This window comes from Apium graveolens, chromosome 1 (genome assembly GCF_009905375.1).
Source record: "Apium graveolens cultivar Ventura chromosome 1, ASM990537v1, whole genome shotgun sequence".
In the NCBI taxonomy this organism is placed as follows: Eukaryota; Viridiplantae; Streptophyta; class Magnoliopsida; order Apiales; family Apiaceae; genus Apium; species Apium graveolens.
In genome coordinates, this window is record NC_133647.1 from 116850749 (window position 1) to 116866942 (window position 16194).

Consider the following 16194-nt stretch of genomic DNA (forward strand, 5'->3'; position numbering starts at 1 on the left):
TCCATCACGAATACATTCATAAATCCCGGTGTAGATATATAACTACAATATAGTTCTGCAGCAATACAAACATGCTCTAATCTAGATTTTAGTTGCGACTTCTAAAGATTATATAACTTTAGGTGTTGAAGGCATGGATATTGTTACTGCAGGGACCTAAAATATTTGAATGTAAAGACCAACCACCAGGCACCAAATACAATCAATTTAGAGCCTGTTTGGCTGTTTAGCTACCCTTATCCTCCGCAAATAATTGTCTGAAACACTTTTGATGAGAATCTATATTAAAAAAGAAAATCAACAAGAATAACACTGAATCAAACATAAACAAATTAAAAATATGAAGATTATATGTTATTAATTGCATATATATAATCCCGGTCTCAGAATCAAACATAACAATTTAACTCTCCTTGATTGAAAATGAAGTACATGTCCCAGACCAAACAAAACATACAATGACAGGAGTATTGAATAATAGCATGAAACTAGATTTATACAATCTCCTCCTCCTTGTGTGTCTCGATGACTACGTCAGAAGTAGGGTAAGCATGACAAGTGAGAACATATCCAGCATCCATTTGTTCATCATCAAGGAAACTCTGATCACTTTGATCAATTGAGCCTGACACCACTTTCCCTGCACAAGAAGAGCAAGAACCAGCCCTGCATGAGTATGGAATGTCAATTCCTTCCTCTTCAGCCTGGTCCAGAACGTATACGTCATCGTCGCAGTTAAACTCTACTTCACCCTCTGGTGTTATAAGCTTCACTTTGTAAGTTGCCATGCATGTAACTTTCCCTCCTTTCATGTTGTTGGAATTGATTCCGAAAAGCGCTTGGCCAACATTGGTCCTGAGGCTCGTGGCCACGGGCTGTTGGCGACGGAGGAAGGAGGTGCTCACCATGGTGCCTGAAAGTATGGCTGCCATTATGATGATTGGAATTGTTTGGGGCAGAGGGAGGGTATTGGGAGCTTTACTAGTTTGAGCTTTGAGTGAGGGGGGTATTATAGATGATGAGAGGCTTGTGGCAATGGTGTGGCTAGAGCAAACCCTATCCTCCACATGGCAATTTGGTGTGGTTCATTTATCATGTCCTTCTTATCAACAAAAGGAGAGGTTCACACGATCCTTGATTCTTTTTTGTTTTTACTCTTTTTGGTTTTACAAATTGAGCCATTCAATTTTCTACCATTCTTGACCTTTCTTTTAGGTCATGAATATGGTTCATGAGATTGGATAATACATTGCATTTACATCTATTCTCTTTTTCTTGTGATGTTAAAAGGAAAGCAAAAACCTAATTCAGCATAATATAATTGTTTTTAAAATTGGAATGAATATTAGAACTACAAAAAGTTCAAATTACCCCCCAAATTTTAATCTCAATGTATCACACACTTTTGGGATACACAATTTCTGCGAAAGGTACAGTTGCTACGCTTGCAAACAGCAGCTCGTGTTGCGCGGCATTCCATAAGCCATTGAGCAATGTGCAACACTCTGCATATTAGCCGGTTTGCATCTTTGGCCGCATAGTGTATTTGGCCATGTACCAGTTGTCCAACGCAAAAGATTAATCCTTCAACAAACATGCAAACGAGCAAGAAAGTAATCACCACCGGAAATGCGAGAAATGCACTAGTGGTGACGTGCCACACATGCAACGCATAACAATTGCTTGCATCAGTTTAATACAATATGCGAGGTCCCAATTTCCCTTTTTAAGTTGCACCTGAACTAGTCTACATGTGCAACTGAGCAATTTTTGAGTTGTGGTATTTCTCAAATCTTCGCAAAATATATCACCTATTGAACTATATATAAACATTGATATCTCACTTGCATCTGTTCGCTTTTTCTCAGTAAAACCGGTATTCACATTTAAAACTGTTGGTTAAACATTGAAAATAAGTCGCTGGACCGTAGCAAAGGTTGTCCCCTAAGTTCGATTCTCACATCCAATATATACCAAACCAAACACCATTGTCGGTTTAACATATATCGTTTGATTAAGGAAAACATCCCAATATAGATATTTATTAGCTTTATATTCACCTTTTACATTCTCTTGAACTCTGTCAAGTCTCATTTTTTGAACAAAACTAATACCTGAACTATAACTTTATACTCCGCTTGGTTGTCACAACCTCAGACTCTAGAACTAAAGCCCAAAACAAGTGTTCACAGCATTATGGTAAGTATCCCCAATGCCACCATAATACTTTCATCTCTAGGAGGATCACGACATAAATGCCAAATGTGAAATAGTGCAACAGAGATATAATAACTACAAACTTTTTAGACATGCTGAAATCAAGGGTCAAAATTCAATTCAAGATACTTAAAAAACATATATAAGAAACAACTGTCTTCCCCCTCAAAATTCAATTCTCAAACAGTATAAAACAATAGGCAGCGCCCGTAAAGTGGATCCATGTTAGAGGGAAGTAAATAACTACAAATATGAGTCTACATCATATTAACTTTTCAGATTATAAAAATAATTTTGAAATCTAATTTAGTAAGAATGCTTACTTCTACTGCCCTGGAACAAGGTACAAAAGAATTTTCAGATTCTGAAGATTCATCTTCCTGGGTCGATGTGGTGTTTACTTGTATGACTGTTGGTCCCTGATACAGAGAGAAAATGCTTCCATATTCTTTCAGAATTCCAAATGAGCATGAGGAAGCAAACTTGTTCATCTTGGATAAAACTAATCACACTTTATATTTCGGTAAATCCTCCTCACAAAAAGATTGGAACCCAAATAACCAACAGCACCTGCACGCAACGAAAGACATAAGACAAGAGTTAAGCAAAGGCACAAATTATAGAACAAGCAGAGTAATATAATCTCAATTTCTTTGGTAGACCTACTGATGTACAAAAAATACATAAGATATATTTAAATATTCAACAGAAAACACTATACAAAAGAGAAATAGTATGATTTGTCAAAATCCATACGATATGAATGTTAGGGAGCAGTTGTATGCTTCATTAAAATTAAGTAACTCAATACTATGTTTTATTGACTTGTGTTACTTGTTTGTACCCTCCTTCCTGCAGGAGGGGGGCTAACCTGAGTACAAAGTATATTCATTGCCTATGATAACACGTGTATATCACAAGTTCAACGGAATGGCTCTCTTCACCAATTTTAAGGTAAAAGTTGGCAAAAAATATTATTAGCCTTGAAACAAATTTACTGTAAAACTTGGCAAAAAACATTATTAGCCTTGAAACAAATTTTTTATTTTGGGAAACTGTTATACACTCATAGTCTATGTTACCCCAACTCTTCAATTTTCCTCGAGTACCCGACACTCGGACATGGGTATGGACAACTGGACACCTATTTAAGGCCAAAGATATGTTAAATTTTCAAAAGATTGCCGAGTCCGACGCTACCCGTTTCAGAAACTCGACACTCGGACATGGGTATGGACACCTAGACACCTATTTAAGGCCAAAGATATGTTAAATTTTCCAAAGATTGCCGAGTCCGACGCTTGGACACATATCCATGTTGGAAAATTTTAGCCGAGTCAAGGTAACATAGCTCATAGTTGGCTTCCTGCACAATATCACATTCTAAGTAACTAGATTTCAGGCAGATCACAGTAACTAGATTTCAGGCAGATCACGTGGATCCCACACCTCTAGTACACCACAATGACTGCATTCGCCCCTGGACCACCTAGAGATGTACAAAGGAACCGATATACAGTACGCAACACTGTCCAGAGAGAAAAACAGTATCAACATAGAGAGCATCGCCGCCCATATGTTTCAGAATTCAGATACAGCAACATATTTCAAAGTTAGATACTACACCCTAGAAGCAACATCATATTATTCTACGGTTGACTTGCTACAAAATTAATGAAAACATATCTTAAACAAGCAAGAACAAAGGCTTTACCCTAGCTTTAAGATCCGGACTAGAAGGTAATAACAAATATCATATACTCCATTAAAAAACTAATTGAATATCCATTTCCGATAACTTCATGTATGAAATGAAAGAAACACAGAAAAATGTTAAGAAAGTAGAACTCACCACAAAGGATTCCTAGTCCAAGGCAAAACATCAGCGTGTACCCGAAATAGAAGCTGGTTTGGAAGAAACCTGACATCTTAGTTTTCACATAGAAGTAATATACTGCATAGAAGTATACATAAACAGCTGTTGACGCAGCCGAAAAGAACGAAGTCCACTGCCAGTGATAATTCTCGGCATTTAGCAAGAAATAGGTGCCCACTATTGTTACACATACAGTAACAATAATGAGGATCAGAAAAACCAGCAGCATAAAACCATATACATAATACACCTGCCGACAACCAAAAAGAACAGGAATAACATTAATCGTAAATTCAAATTCTTTCATTTGTCGAAATCAGTTGTGTGCCACAGGCGGATTTCAAACTACGCATAAACATTACTTTGTAGAAAATACCCCTGGATTTTAATGATATTACTAGAATTTAGATGTACTAATGATCACAAAAAGTGACTGGCAAGTAAAAAAAACTTTGACTTTTTTAGGTCTTATGTACAATATCACAATATGTATAATAAAAAATGAATTTAAGCGGAAAAAGAATAGGCAAGTGCAAGAAATTATACTGAGAGAGTGAGAGGACATGTTTCAGATAGAAGTCAGATGAATTTATAAGATAAAATTATTCCATTCAGGAATACAATATCTTTTTTCCTATGCTTGGAATCCCATTTCATCTTATCCTTCATGTTATAGGTGACTATTATTTTATTTTTTTTAGGGCAAGTGACTATCATCTACTCCCTTAGTCCCTTCCAATTGTTTACATTTCTGAGGAAGTGTCCGGCACGCATTTTAAGGTGCATAAAAAGTATAGTTATGTAACTTATTTTTACAATTTTCTTTTTCTGAATAAAAATTGTATGTTTTAATTTTTATTCAGAAAAACAAAATTGTAAAAAAAAATTACAGAATTATACTTTATATGCACCTTAAAATGCGTGTCGGGCACTCTCTAAAAAATGTAAACAATTGAAAGGGACGGAGGGAGTATATTTTTGTATGGAAACATATATATTTGTGTGTGGTTGGGTATTCAATAGAATGTAATATAGCAGTTGTTGCACTACTATATAATTCATTTGACTATTATGTTCTATAATATGTTCTGATCAAAGCGCAATTGTTTAGTTTCTAAATCTACCCTTCCCTATATGAAGTGGGTAATCAACTAACCATACCACTTCCAGACAATACATTTTACACTGGCCAGGCAGATACAGAGCAACTTCAATCCAGATAAGCTTAAAAGTAAACATCGCAATTGTATTTCACCAGGACCAGGACAAATGACGTAACTTCAGCATGAATTAATTTTTTCAAATTACTATGGAGCTAAAAAATATGTATGGTGACCAGCTGATATACCAAGAAACATGGATTATTAGTCAAACTCTTTTTCTTTACCATCCAACAAAAAACTTGTATTTGCATACCAAAGACATTCGGACAATTCTCATAAGCCTACAATCAAAACTAGAAGGTAGTCAATAAAATATGAAAGTTGGGTTTTTTTTAAAAACAAAACTTTCAAATATTTATACCTTGTAGTTCCAGAAAGATGTGAAGACAAAGTACATCTCAATGAAAATGCTACCAAAGGGCAGCAAACCTCCCATTATCGAAACAACTGAAGGTGTGAGGTACCACTTCTTCTCAGGAATTGGACGAGGAATGGTCTTCACACGACATGGATTGTTTGGAGTACCACTCCAATTTCTTCCAAAAACTGTACCAAGAAGAGCCAGAGGGAAGGAGATAAAACTCCAAATGACAAAAACAACCACCATTGTGCCGAATGGAATAGCTGCTAGCGACCCATAAAATATAGCAACAGTGTTCAAGACGAAGCCAATTCCAAAGCACAAAAATGGAAATAGAGAAGCTGTCAGGATCATTGACTTTATCCATTTTTTTCCTGTCCAAGATTTATTGTCAATATATTTTTTTATGATGGAAAACGTCCATAAGAAAAAGGCAACTACAGAATTGCATACCGCCCATCCGTGAATACATCCCACCACTGACATAACCCGATATAATTGATGTGAAGGCATAGCATACTATAAAGGTTGTGACAATTGCTCCTCTCCTAGTTCAAATGAAATCTATAAAGTCAGTTTTGTTCCATTGCAAAGAAAGTTGGAAAGAAATTCAGAATACATGACATGTCAGTTGAACAGGTATTTAATTCCTTCTAGATTACATAGATGAGTTGAAATGAAAGAACCATGAACATGAATAGGATGATAGCTATATGATCAAAACTTAATATGAGAACGTAACAAATACAAAAAGATCAAAAAAATGTATGAATGTGTGTATAAAAGTGAGAAACATTAGAACAAAGCAATGTAAAACCAAAAAAATGCAAATTCAATATCCTCATTTACAGCTTACTTATCGTCATGAATAAACTATCAAAATATTCCTTAAGCTATACACAAGAACTATCGTGACCCAATAAATGCCAATGATATACTGAAAATGGAGTAAAAAATGTTTTACTAGATTACGCGTTGAACATACCCGACATACAAAGTCCCAACCATTGCAACCACGATCACAAGAAGTATTAACAATGCCAACTGAGCTCCCGTACCAACGACAGCTGAAAGTACTACTAAATGACGAGGAGGCCTAAAAACATCACCATGAACAAGTTTCCATCCGGATTCCTCATTTACATCTCTTTCCTGGAGATGAAGTTTTCAAAACTAATTACATGATAACAAGTTAAAAGAAAAGAGCTTGCCACTTCTCAGTTGTGTACTTACCATAGATTCCAGATCATCATCTTCCCGGGCATATTTAGCATAATCATTTCTAAGTGTGCGCATTAATATCATTGAAACCAGACCAGTGAGGAAGATAACCATCATAAATGAATTGAAAATAGAGAACCAATGAATCTGCATGACGCAAAATGCATGTACAACAAAAGCAATTAGATAGGAATAAGCAAAGGCATTAATTCCTTCATGAAAAAAGACCTTGCAAATTATTTTTTCTGTCTAGTTAGAATTATACCAGATATCTTGTAAAGTTACAATCCTAAAAACTAGCATCTTAGAAAAATGTTATACTTCAACCAGCATACAAATGGTTATATATTTAAAAATCACAAAGCAAATGAGGACGGTATTCAGGAAGTCAGGAATCACCTGATGCTCGAAAAAAGGGTAGTCCAGATAAACATCAAAACGGTGAGCAAAAGTGATATTAGTGGGTTCCCATTTAACAGAATATGTCATGTCCAATATTCTCCCAGATTCCAATGGTTTTGGGTTCTCTTGAGTGAGGTTAACATGAATAATCTGCAACAAGTAGAAAAAAAAACAACTTAACTAGGAAACAGACACAAGTGGCTACAAAACATTTCGAGTTTAACCCTACAAACCTGATCTTTATTGTACTGCACAATGATATTCTTGTGTGTGTAAACCACATGCTTGTTATCACTGTTCCTATCAGGATGCAGCTCACCAACAAAGCCTATATGATTGGAGAAACTAAACATTAGTGGGTAATAATACAGACCAACCTTGGTAAGAAGTTACAAACAATGTGTTTCAAGAATGCATACCCCATAGTGGCAGATCATCTGAGCTTGTATCATCCCATAGAGACAAAAGATGGCAACATAAAAAAATAGCAAGTAAATGGAGAGAGAAAGTTAGAGATGCAAAAACAAAAAATAGCCTTTTCACAAGTGGCGGCAGTATAAAAATTACTCGAAAAACTAATGATTGCTGATCATGCATGCTGCTAATACACTACACTCTATCATTTAGAAAGAGAAACTCGTATAAATATAGTTGCTATAAAAAAAAGTAACAAGGATGGTCAAGAAAATCAAAAACCAAGCAATGATAATTCCAATATTCTTCTCAACCGTGTCATAAAATTATAGCATTGAGTTGACAATCATAGAACATGAAGCTGCTCACATCATTTTCATCTGAATCAGGGTGGGTATGGAATTTCAAGTTTTTATGTACTCCAAAATCCAAAAAATAAATAGTACATACATGCAACTAATATTGGTTACAAAGAGATTCACCTTACAAAATATGATAAAATGGCAGTGAGCATTTTGGAAGATATTTTGTATTAATTTATATCTGATTAAGGATCTGCTTTACCTATCTCAAAATATCATTATCATTTATGCTCGAAACAATATAATACAACATTATAGGAATTGAATAAACATGCAGTGCTTAGTACAATATTTCATATACACATGCAGCCTGAGAATAGAGTAAGAAAATTAGTTACATGTTATAACATGAGTCCTGGTTGAATATAATATTAATATAATTTTTTTTAAATGGCATTAGGAAGAAAAACAATTAAGGCTTAATATAGCCACACACAAACAAAGTTACCTTGATGGGGTTCTAAAAAATTTAACCTCACTTTCAGAAAAACGGTTTGACCTTACTCGGATAAAGAAATTCTGCATCGCTAATTGCTAATTAAGATATGTGCTGCATCTACTATTTCCAGTATAAGTACATAAATGTAGCTTCAACTTCAAGCAACTCACTAAGATAAGTATTTTTCAAGTAGCTTCTCATAGTATATGCTAAATCTACTTCAGCTTCATAAGCATATACTGTAAACTTGACAACAGTCCATATAAGTTCATAGTAATTACTAAGTATGACACTAGCAACTGCTTTAAAGATATACAATACATACCCATGAAAAATTCAAACCAATAGCTATTTTCAATAGCTTCCTTAAACTGTTTCACCTTATCTTCATCAAGTTCAAGTTCACAAATAGTTCCCTTGTTCACATTTTCTGCACAAAAAAGAAAAAACAAGGACACATCTTTACATGACCTTACCGAAATCCAGAATTGATACTTAGAAGTATAACAAGCATACTTACTCTGGTACTTTATGTCTATTTGGCTGTTAATCAATTCATTTCCACCTAATACCTCACCCAGACCACCCCACTTGTGACCAGCCTCACCAGGTGGATGACAAAATGGAAGAGTGTAGTAGTTATATGTCTCTTGTGGATTATTATAAGGCCCAACTTTGTTCACCCATAATGTCACAGGGTCATCTGCTTGATACTGCAAAGAGAAAACAGGGCAACATTTTAAAAGTTACCTCTTAAACGAAGTAAGAAACCAAATATAAGTAAGAGCTAGCAGCCTCAGAACCATAAAATAGAAAAATTCATATCTAAAAGCAATAGTTTTGCTGGAGCTAATGATGAAAACTATTATTCTCGTGAATATTATTAAAACCCTTCTCATCTACTGAATTAAATTAGTCCAAGCATCCCTGCAGCACATGATGTATCATATTCATACAGAGTGTTTAGGTGCGTTTAGGTTCCATTCTTAATAGCACAATCCTTACTCATGCGAATCTTGCTCAGGGATTTTATGCCTCAGCCCCTCTCGCTCAAGGATCACTATCTGTTCCAGATTTATTCTCTCGCTAGGTGACCAACTTGGCTGCTTTTAGAAGTCTGTTTCTAAAAGAAATCATCACTTATATTTGGTTTTCTTAGTTATATTTTAAAGGATCTATTGGGAAGATATACAAACCCAATTTAGTTACTCCCTCCATCCCCTTCTAGTTGTCCCTTTACTATTTACACGTTTTTTAAGGAAAATAAAAATGATTCTTTTAAATTTAATTCAAAAATAATAATAATAAATTAGGTAATAAATTTTTATTAAGAAAAGAAGATATTTAAAATGTAATTTTGGAAGTATTTTTTTTATTACCCTAAAAAACATGCAAAAAGTATAAAGGATAACTAAAAAGGGACAAAGGTAATAAAATTTTAGGATTTTTCTTCATATCATTCGTAATTTTTTAAGAATAGTTTAGGGTTAGAGAAAGCTTCTTCATCTACTTCATAGGTAGATACACTTCTATGCGGAACCCTAATTTTTGCAATTAATTAATTGTTTGCAAAAAAGAGTAAGAGGTAGGGAGATAAAGTACTCATTAGACACACATAAGATTAGAATGAATATGAGTGTAGAGTATCATTTGATTTCTTTGCATTTATGAGTGCTCACATGAGATTAACTACTACTCTAAGTACTTGGATACATGTCCAAGTATCGGACACGGCAACATTTTAAAAAATGTGCATATTTTTAGCCTAAAGTAGGTGTCCATGTCTGGGTATCTACACGGGTACTCAAAGGTAAAACGAAGAGTCCGAGTAACATGGTAATAACTGAAACAATCAACTCTGCAATATTAAAAGTCATTGACAATAGCTAATACAAGATTCACCATTTTAACTTTAAGGTATGTATTGCATATTATATTAAATTATCTCTTTATCGGCAATATAGAATAAATGCTAAATGAAAAGAATCTTCTAAAATAGTGTAACTGAATACAAGAGCAAGGAAACTTATATGATATCCACTTCAGGAATGTTTACAATCAGCCACATTTATAAACATCTCGTAATAAAAAATTCAAAAAAAAATATAAACTAAATTTACATTTAAGGAAATACTAAAACATTAAACTAATCAATAAGTAAAAAAATATCAAAACTACATTTATTAATTTATTTATGTAAGATTTTTTATGTATTACATTGAAGAATAAGACTAAGGATGTGTCATGTTGGCTCGAATGAAATAGATTTTGGTAGGAATGGAATGACGATTCCGGTCGGAATAAATTTCAGGTTTATTGGTTGGGACAAGAGAATGGAATGAAGCATTCCCAGGGCCAAACCCATTCCATTCCATCGGTACTGTTTAATTTGATTCCATTGGAAACATGTGGGATTAACTCATTCGTAAACACATCACACTATATTTTTCTCATTCCATTCCTACAAAGTGAAACCTACTGAAAAGAGACATCTAAACTAATCAAAATGTAAAGAACTTAGTAGCAATGTATGACCTCAAAGATTTAATTAGTAAGAAGACGGATCGAATCAGACCACTTCCAAATTTTGTATAATTCATTTTTTTTGTGATGTCTGACGAGCATGTAGCCCCCATTGTGTAAATTTGGTTTTTCAATGTAATCAATTTATTGTATTTTGTTCAATTTTAGAAGATGAACCCGACCGATGTACCAGAGCCGGACTTTAGAGTAGATTACGAACTGAACACAAAGTAGTTCTGTTCACTTTTCAACCCAATCAAATATGGAAGGTGAATTAGGAAAGGGGTTTTTTTTGGCTGTCACGTGATTTCTTTCAAGTGAAATAAATTAGCCACGCATCTAAATCAACACCAAAAGCCAAATAAACTTCCAACACCAAACAAACATTACTAAAATTATATCTTTCTTGGCTGCCACCTGAGTTCATGAATACATTCTGACAACATTGAACAAGCATTATTGATATGTATCCCACTGATCATAACTAGTAGTCGTCCACATTACTGTCTCCTGTTTATTAAACATATACATACCTATAATGCATTTGTAATTATGCATCTAAAGTCCTAACTTTAACTATTTCATTAATAAATCATCAGTAATCAACACTACCATCGAAGCACCACACCTTATCCGGATGCACGTTAAATACAACAAATATAAAGCGACAAAAAAAACTTATTGAAATCTCAATCCACGTCACTCATTTCACTAAAGACCACAAAAATGAAATCTCCACAATTTCCAAACATTTTTCCAATATCTAAGAATTAATCACATTACACCAATTTATTCAACCCAATTCAGAGATACAAAACACAGAAGGGGGGAGAGAGAGAGAGAGAGAGAGAGAGATGGAGAGATGGAGGATGGAAAGGGGGGGAGAGAGAGAGTACTAATTAAATTGTTTAAAATTGAGCAAAACTAACACAAATCAACCACATTACACCAACAAATACACAAATCCATCATTTCACCATCCAATTCAAACACAAACACATCCAATTACATCAACACATATATGCCCACATACACATATACTTATATACATTCAAATCTCATAGGAGAGAAGTAAAAACCTTGTGATCGGAGTCGGAAGCGAGCGCCGGCGAGAGTAGAAAGCAAAAGAGGAGGAGAAGGAGAGATCGACGCATCGAGATCGCCGGCGATTAAACGGAGTGGATCTACGATTCGATGTACGGAATGATGTTTAGATAGATAGAGAGTGACTGGGTGAGTGGGGCTTTCTTTAATCTTATATTTACCTTTTCGTGTGAAATATTTTTATTGGCCGTCGTAAATAAGAATGTAAAGCAAGTCTGATGCACAGATCGTGTGAGGTTATGGATGACATGGGAGGATACTTATATTTTGACATTTGTAATTTTATATTTAATGAAGGACAGTTTATTTTAGATTTTTTTATTTTTTATTTATTAAATTTTAATTATTTTTCTATATATTGTTTATGCTTAATATTTGAAATTATATGTTTAAGTGTAATATCAAAATAATTATTCTAACTGACTCTATTTTATCTGGACTTTGATATTATGAAGGGAGGCGGTTCAATCAACTATAAATAATCTTGGTAAAAGTAAATTCAAATAATTGGTAATTAGGTAGAAGAATTAGTTCAAATAAGTGACCGTACTTTGCTCAAAAGGAGGGAGAGATGGAAAAATAATTGATAATACAAACATGTAGTTCAACTGACACCTATATATAGATTTCACACTAGTAAAACTTAATTTTCACACACATTATAACTTGAAACCAACATACACGGCATATAGCACACATATTTACAATTCAACATTTAAACTACAAGCAACTAATAGTTTAACAATAATCAATTAGTAATAGAGTTTCATCCAACTATCCAATGGGTAGAATTCAGTTTAGCTTATTTTATATCTACTTTATTTATCTTTATTTTATATTTATTTGAATACTCCACTATTTTGAGCATTGGAGTTCTTTCAGACACCCTTCCATCGGCTGTTTCCGCATGCAACATTTTCTTCTTATTTTGTGATTGTGGTTGACAAGTGTTTCATATTTCAATCTACGTGACATTGAATTTTTGACATCTACAGTTTGACGCCTTGACGCCGTTTATGGGAATGATACTATCGTGTTCAATCAGCCATTATCAATATCTTGAAGGAGAAATCAATGTCTCACCCAGCTCAACGTCTTAATGGAGCAAATCAAGGAGACTAACAATAATCTCCAAGTCATTCGTCAAGTAAACATCGCTTTCAGCTCAAAAATGTAATTTTTTGATCGAAAGTGGCTTTCTTATAGGTTAACCGGCTCAGTATTAGACAAATTGGAGTTGTCGAGTAGATTATCACGCCTATGCAAACCCTTAACTCGACTCTAGTACCCACATTAACAAAACACCCAAATTTCATTCGGTTCTAAGCAACCACCTTTCAACCAGTGGTCCAATATAAACGAGTGTCTCATTGATCGATCTTAAAAATGTCGTCCGACCACTTCTAACCAAAAAGTCAAGTAACATCCCGGAGCAGATCATGAAAGATTAATTTATTATTATTGTCATGCCTACTAAGACACTTTTGTTCACCTCTACAAGAAGTAAAAAATCTCTCATGTAAGAAGAGCTCATCGAACGATTGGTGGCTAAGAAGCACGTCGATATCGAAGCTCTTATTAGTTGCATTTTAGGAATCCATGCACCAGTCGAAAAGGCCCTTCGTGCAATTTTGTTGTTCTCATTCGAGGACAGTATAACATTGGTGGAGATGCATAAGAAGTTTATTAATCTAACTATAAAGATGCATAATGGGATTACATATCCAAACGACCACATTTCCTATTATAAGCATATAATGTCCAAAATAGCCTCCCAGAAGAATTCAGGGAATGCTATATGTGCAAGGGATTTAGGTCGAGTTTAGTTGGACCAGCTCTCTAGTGGTATACTAGCCTACCCAATAACTCGATCTCATCATTCTCCCAGTTCACAAACACATTTGTATAACAATCTGCTAACAACAAAAAGATAGAGAAACTGTTCAAATAACGTATCGGAGAATCACACATGGACTATATAGTTAAATTCAATGCAGAGAAGGTGTCGATGTTCGCATGTAACTCGGACATCACGATCACAACATTCCTGAAGGGCCTTCATTTTGATTATGATCTCTACAAGGAGTTAACTAAATACCCTTTCCGCACTATGGAAATAAAATGGGAGGAAGTGAAAGAGATGTGTCCTAAGTCCAATCATGTATGATGATTTAGGAATAACTTTTATGTAATCTGTTTTGATTTCATTGATATTAATAAAAAACTTGTTTTGGTTTTATTGCGGGCTTTATCTATTTAAGTGTTTAAATAAGATATACCATAGTTAAGAGTAAAGCTTTTTATGGATTATGATGAGATCATAATAATGAGACCTAAAAGATGATAACTCTAAACTTAAATATTTCCTGGTCGTAGGATTACTAACTGGTAATTAGTAATCCGCAAAGATCGGTACATACTATGCTTGCTTCATTATGAGAGATGTCTGTTCTCATAGACATTTGTGTGGTGACACTATAGCTAATATGTAGGTGCTTATTATAGAATAAGTTCACTGAACATGACTCACACAGCTGAACAACTGATGGAGTTCACTCACGTGTCAGCAGTTGTTCACATAGTGATAGTTGTACAAGTATCCTTAGACTTGAGGTCATCATAGTCATCTTGTGTACACTGAACTATGCTTTGGTTTAGTTCTTAGTCTCCAGGGACAATTATAAGGGCTCTACTGGATATAGAAATTTGTACACGAAGATAGTGTATGATCAATAAAGGATCTACCCCTTCCAGTGAAGGAAGAGAATGTTCAATGCTGATCCACTTATGCTAGTTCAGAAATCTCTGGCCAGAGTGAATGAAATTAGAAAGGAGTTTCTAATTTACATTAAATAGAACTAATCATAGTGAATGGGAAAGCAAATGATTAAATAAGATAGGCTTGACACAAGTTCCATGCCTTGTATTTAATCGTGACATTGCAGGGTAGAAGGAATTGATTGTACGATAACTACTCACTGAATAGGTTCTTGGTATTCTAAGCAGTGAATTCGTATTATCCGGATAGTCGCGATATGCTGAGAAGTATCCCTCACGATGTAGAATAAATATGATTAATTTATTAATTAATCATATTTAATGAATTAGATAATTTATATAAATAATGATAAAATAGTTTTATTATTATTTATTTCTACTACCGGCTTAATATTGAACCTACAGGGTCACACCATAAAAGAGAATGATTTAATGGTGGAGGAATTAATTAATAATGGCTGGTAATTATTTATTTATGAAATAAATAATTAATTAACAGATTTAATAATTGATTGAATGAGATTTAATTAATTCTTAATATTATTAATTAAGAATTTAATTTTGGAAATTAAATCAAGTGAGAAAATTATTTTTCTAAAGTGTTTAGAAAAGGGATTAATGATTAAAAGGTGTTTTAATTATTAGTTAACTGGTTAATAAGAATAATCAATTAAAGGGTTAATAATAATAATATTTTATGGAAAATTTTCAGCTGAAAATTTTGCCTATAAATATACTATTATAAACCCTATTTACCTCAACCCAAATAATTAACCCTAATTATAAAGTAGAACAAGAGGGAGACAACTAATTCTCTCAACCTCTTCCTCCTCCATCACATTGTACTCTTGGTGGATACCGGTGGAGTGCTTCACACTTGAGGAGCAGCTGCTAGGGATTTCCGTTCATCGTTCTTGGATCGCTATTAAAGACCTCCATCTTTCCATTAACGTAAAGCTTCTTTAGGTAAACATACTGAACTACGAATTAAATATTATTTTTCGCATGGATCCTGCGGAGAGTTTCAGTTTTTTTTTAAGATTTAAATTTACGTTTTCGTTGCATTTATGTGCTAAAAACCCTTCAATGGTATCAAAGCTACTTGCGAAAAGTTTTTAATTTGTTTATGTGTTTAACTGTTTTCGATATATGAGCATGTACGTGATTCGCCATGATTTGATGTTGATATAATATGCTTATATATGTATGGTTTTGAATATATGATATTCATGTGAGTTGTATAATCATAAGATGATTATGTAATCTGTATATATACTGATATATACATGATTTATGTTTGTTCTAATTATGATAATCATATTAGATACGGATTC

The 16194-nt window shown here is 34.0% G+C and overlaps 2 protein-coding genes across 2 annotated transcripts; both read right to left on the minus strand.

Moving 5' to 3' along the window:
- Nucleotides 1-332: 332 nt before the first annotated feature.
- On the minus strand, nucleotides 333-1002 carry LOC141666237 (ferredoxin-like). Its single transcript, XM_074472232.1, has one exon. The coding sequence runs from the start codon at nucleotides 930-932 to the stop codon at nucleotides 495-497; it is 438 nt and encodes a 145-aa protein (XP_074328333.1). The 5' UTR covers nucleotides 933-1002; the 3' UTR covers nucleotides 333-494.
- A 1308-nt stretch (nucleotides 1003-2310) lies between these two features.
- On the minus strand, nucleotides 2311-12285 carry LOC141666233 (transmembrane 9 superfamily member 1-like). Its single transcript, XM_074472228.1, has 12 exons — nucleotides 12058-12285; nucleotides 8976-9168; nucleotides 8781-8885; nucleotides 7660-7677; nucleotides 7474-7568; nucleotides 7238-7390; nucleotides 6851-6985; nucleotides 6603-6769; nucleotides 6071-6165; nucleotides 5618-5991; nucleotides 4070-4343; nucleotides 2311-2787 (listed from the first exon to the last, which is right to left on the minus strand). Exons 1-12 carry the CDS (start codon nucleotides 12130-12132, stop codon nucleotides 2720-2722), a joined length of 1752 nt encoding a protein of 583 aa, XP_074328329.1. The 5' UTR covers nucleotides 12133-12285; the 3' UTR covers nucleotides 2311-2719.
- Nucleotides 12286-16194: the final 3909 nt, after the last annotated feature.

What these genes read in the sequence shown, in the direction of transcription:
- LOC141666237 (XM_074472232.1), bottom strand. Translation starts at nt 932, where the DNA reads ATGGCAGCCATACTTTCAGGCACCATGGTGAGCACCTCCTTCCTCCGT.
- LOC141666233 (XM_074472228.1), bottom strand. Translation starts at nt 12,132, where the DNA reads ATGCGTCGATCTCTCCTTCTCCTCCTCTTTTGCTTTCTACTCTCGCCG. An exon ending in AATAGACATAAAGTACCAGA is followed by an intron (nt 8,886 to 8,975) that starts GTAAGTATGCTT and finishes TTTTTTGTGCAG; the next exon opens with AAAATGTGAACAAGGGAACT. An exon ending in GTTGGGACTTTGTATGTCGG is followed by an intron (nt 6,166 to 6,602) that starts GTATGTTCAACG and finishes CATTTGAACTAG; the next exon opens with GAGAGGAGCAATTGTCACAA.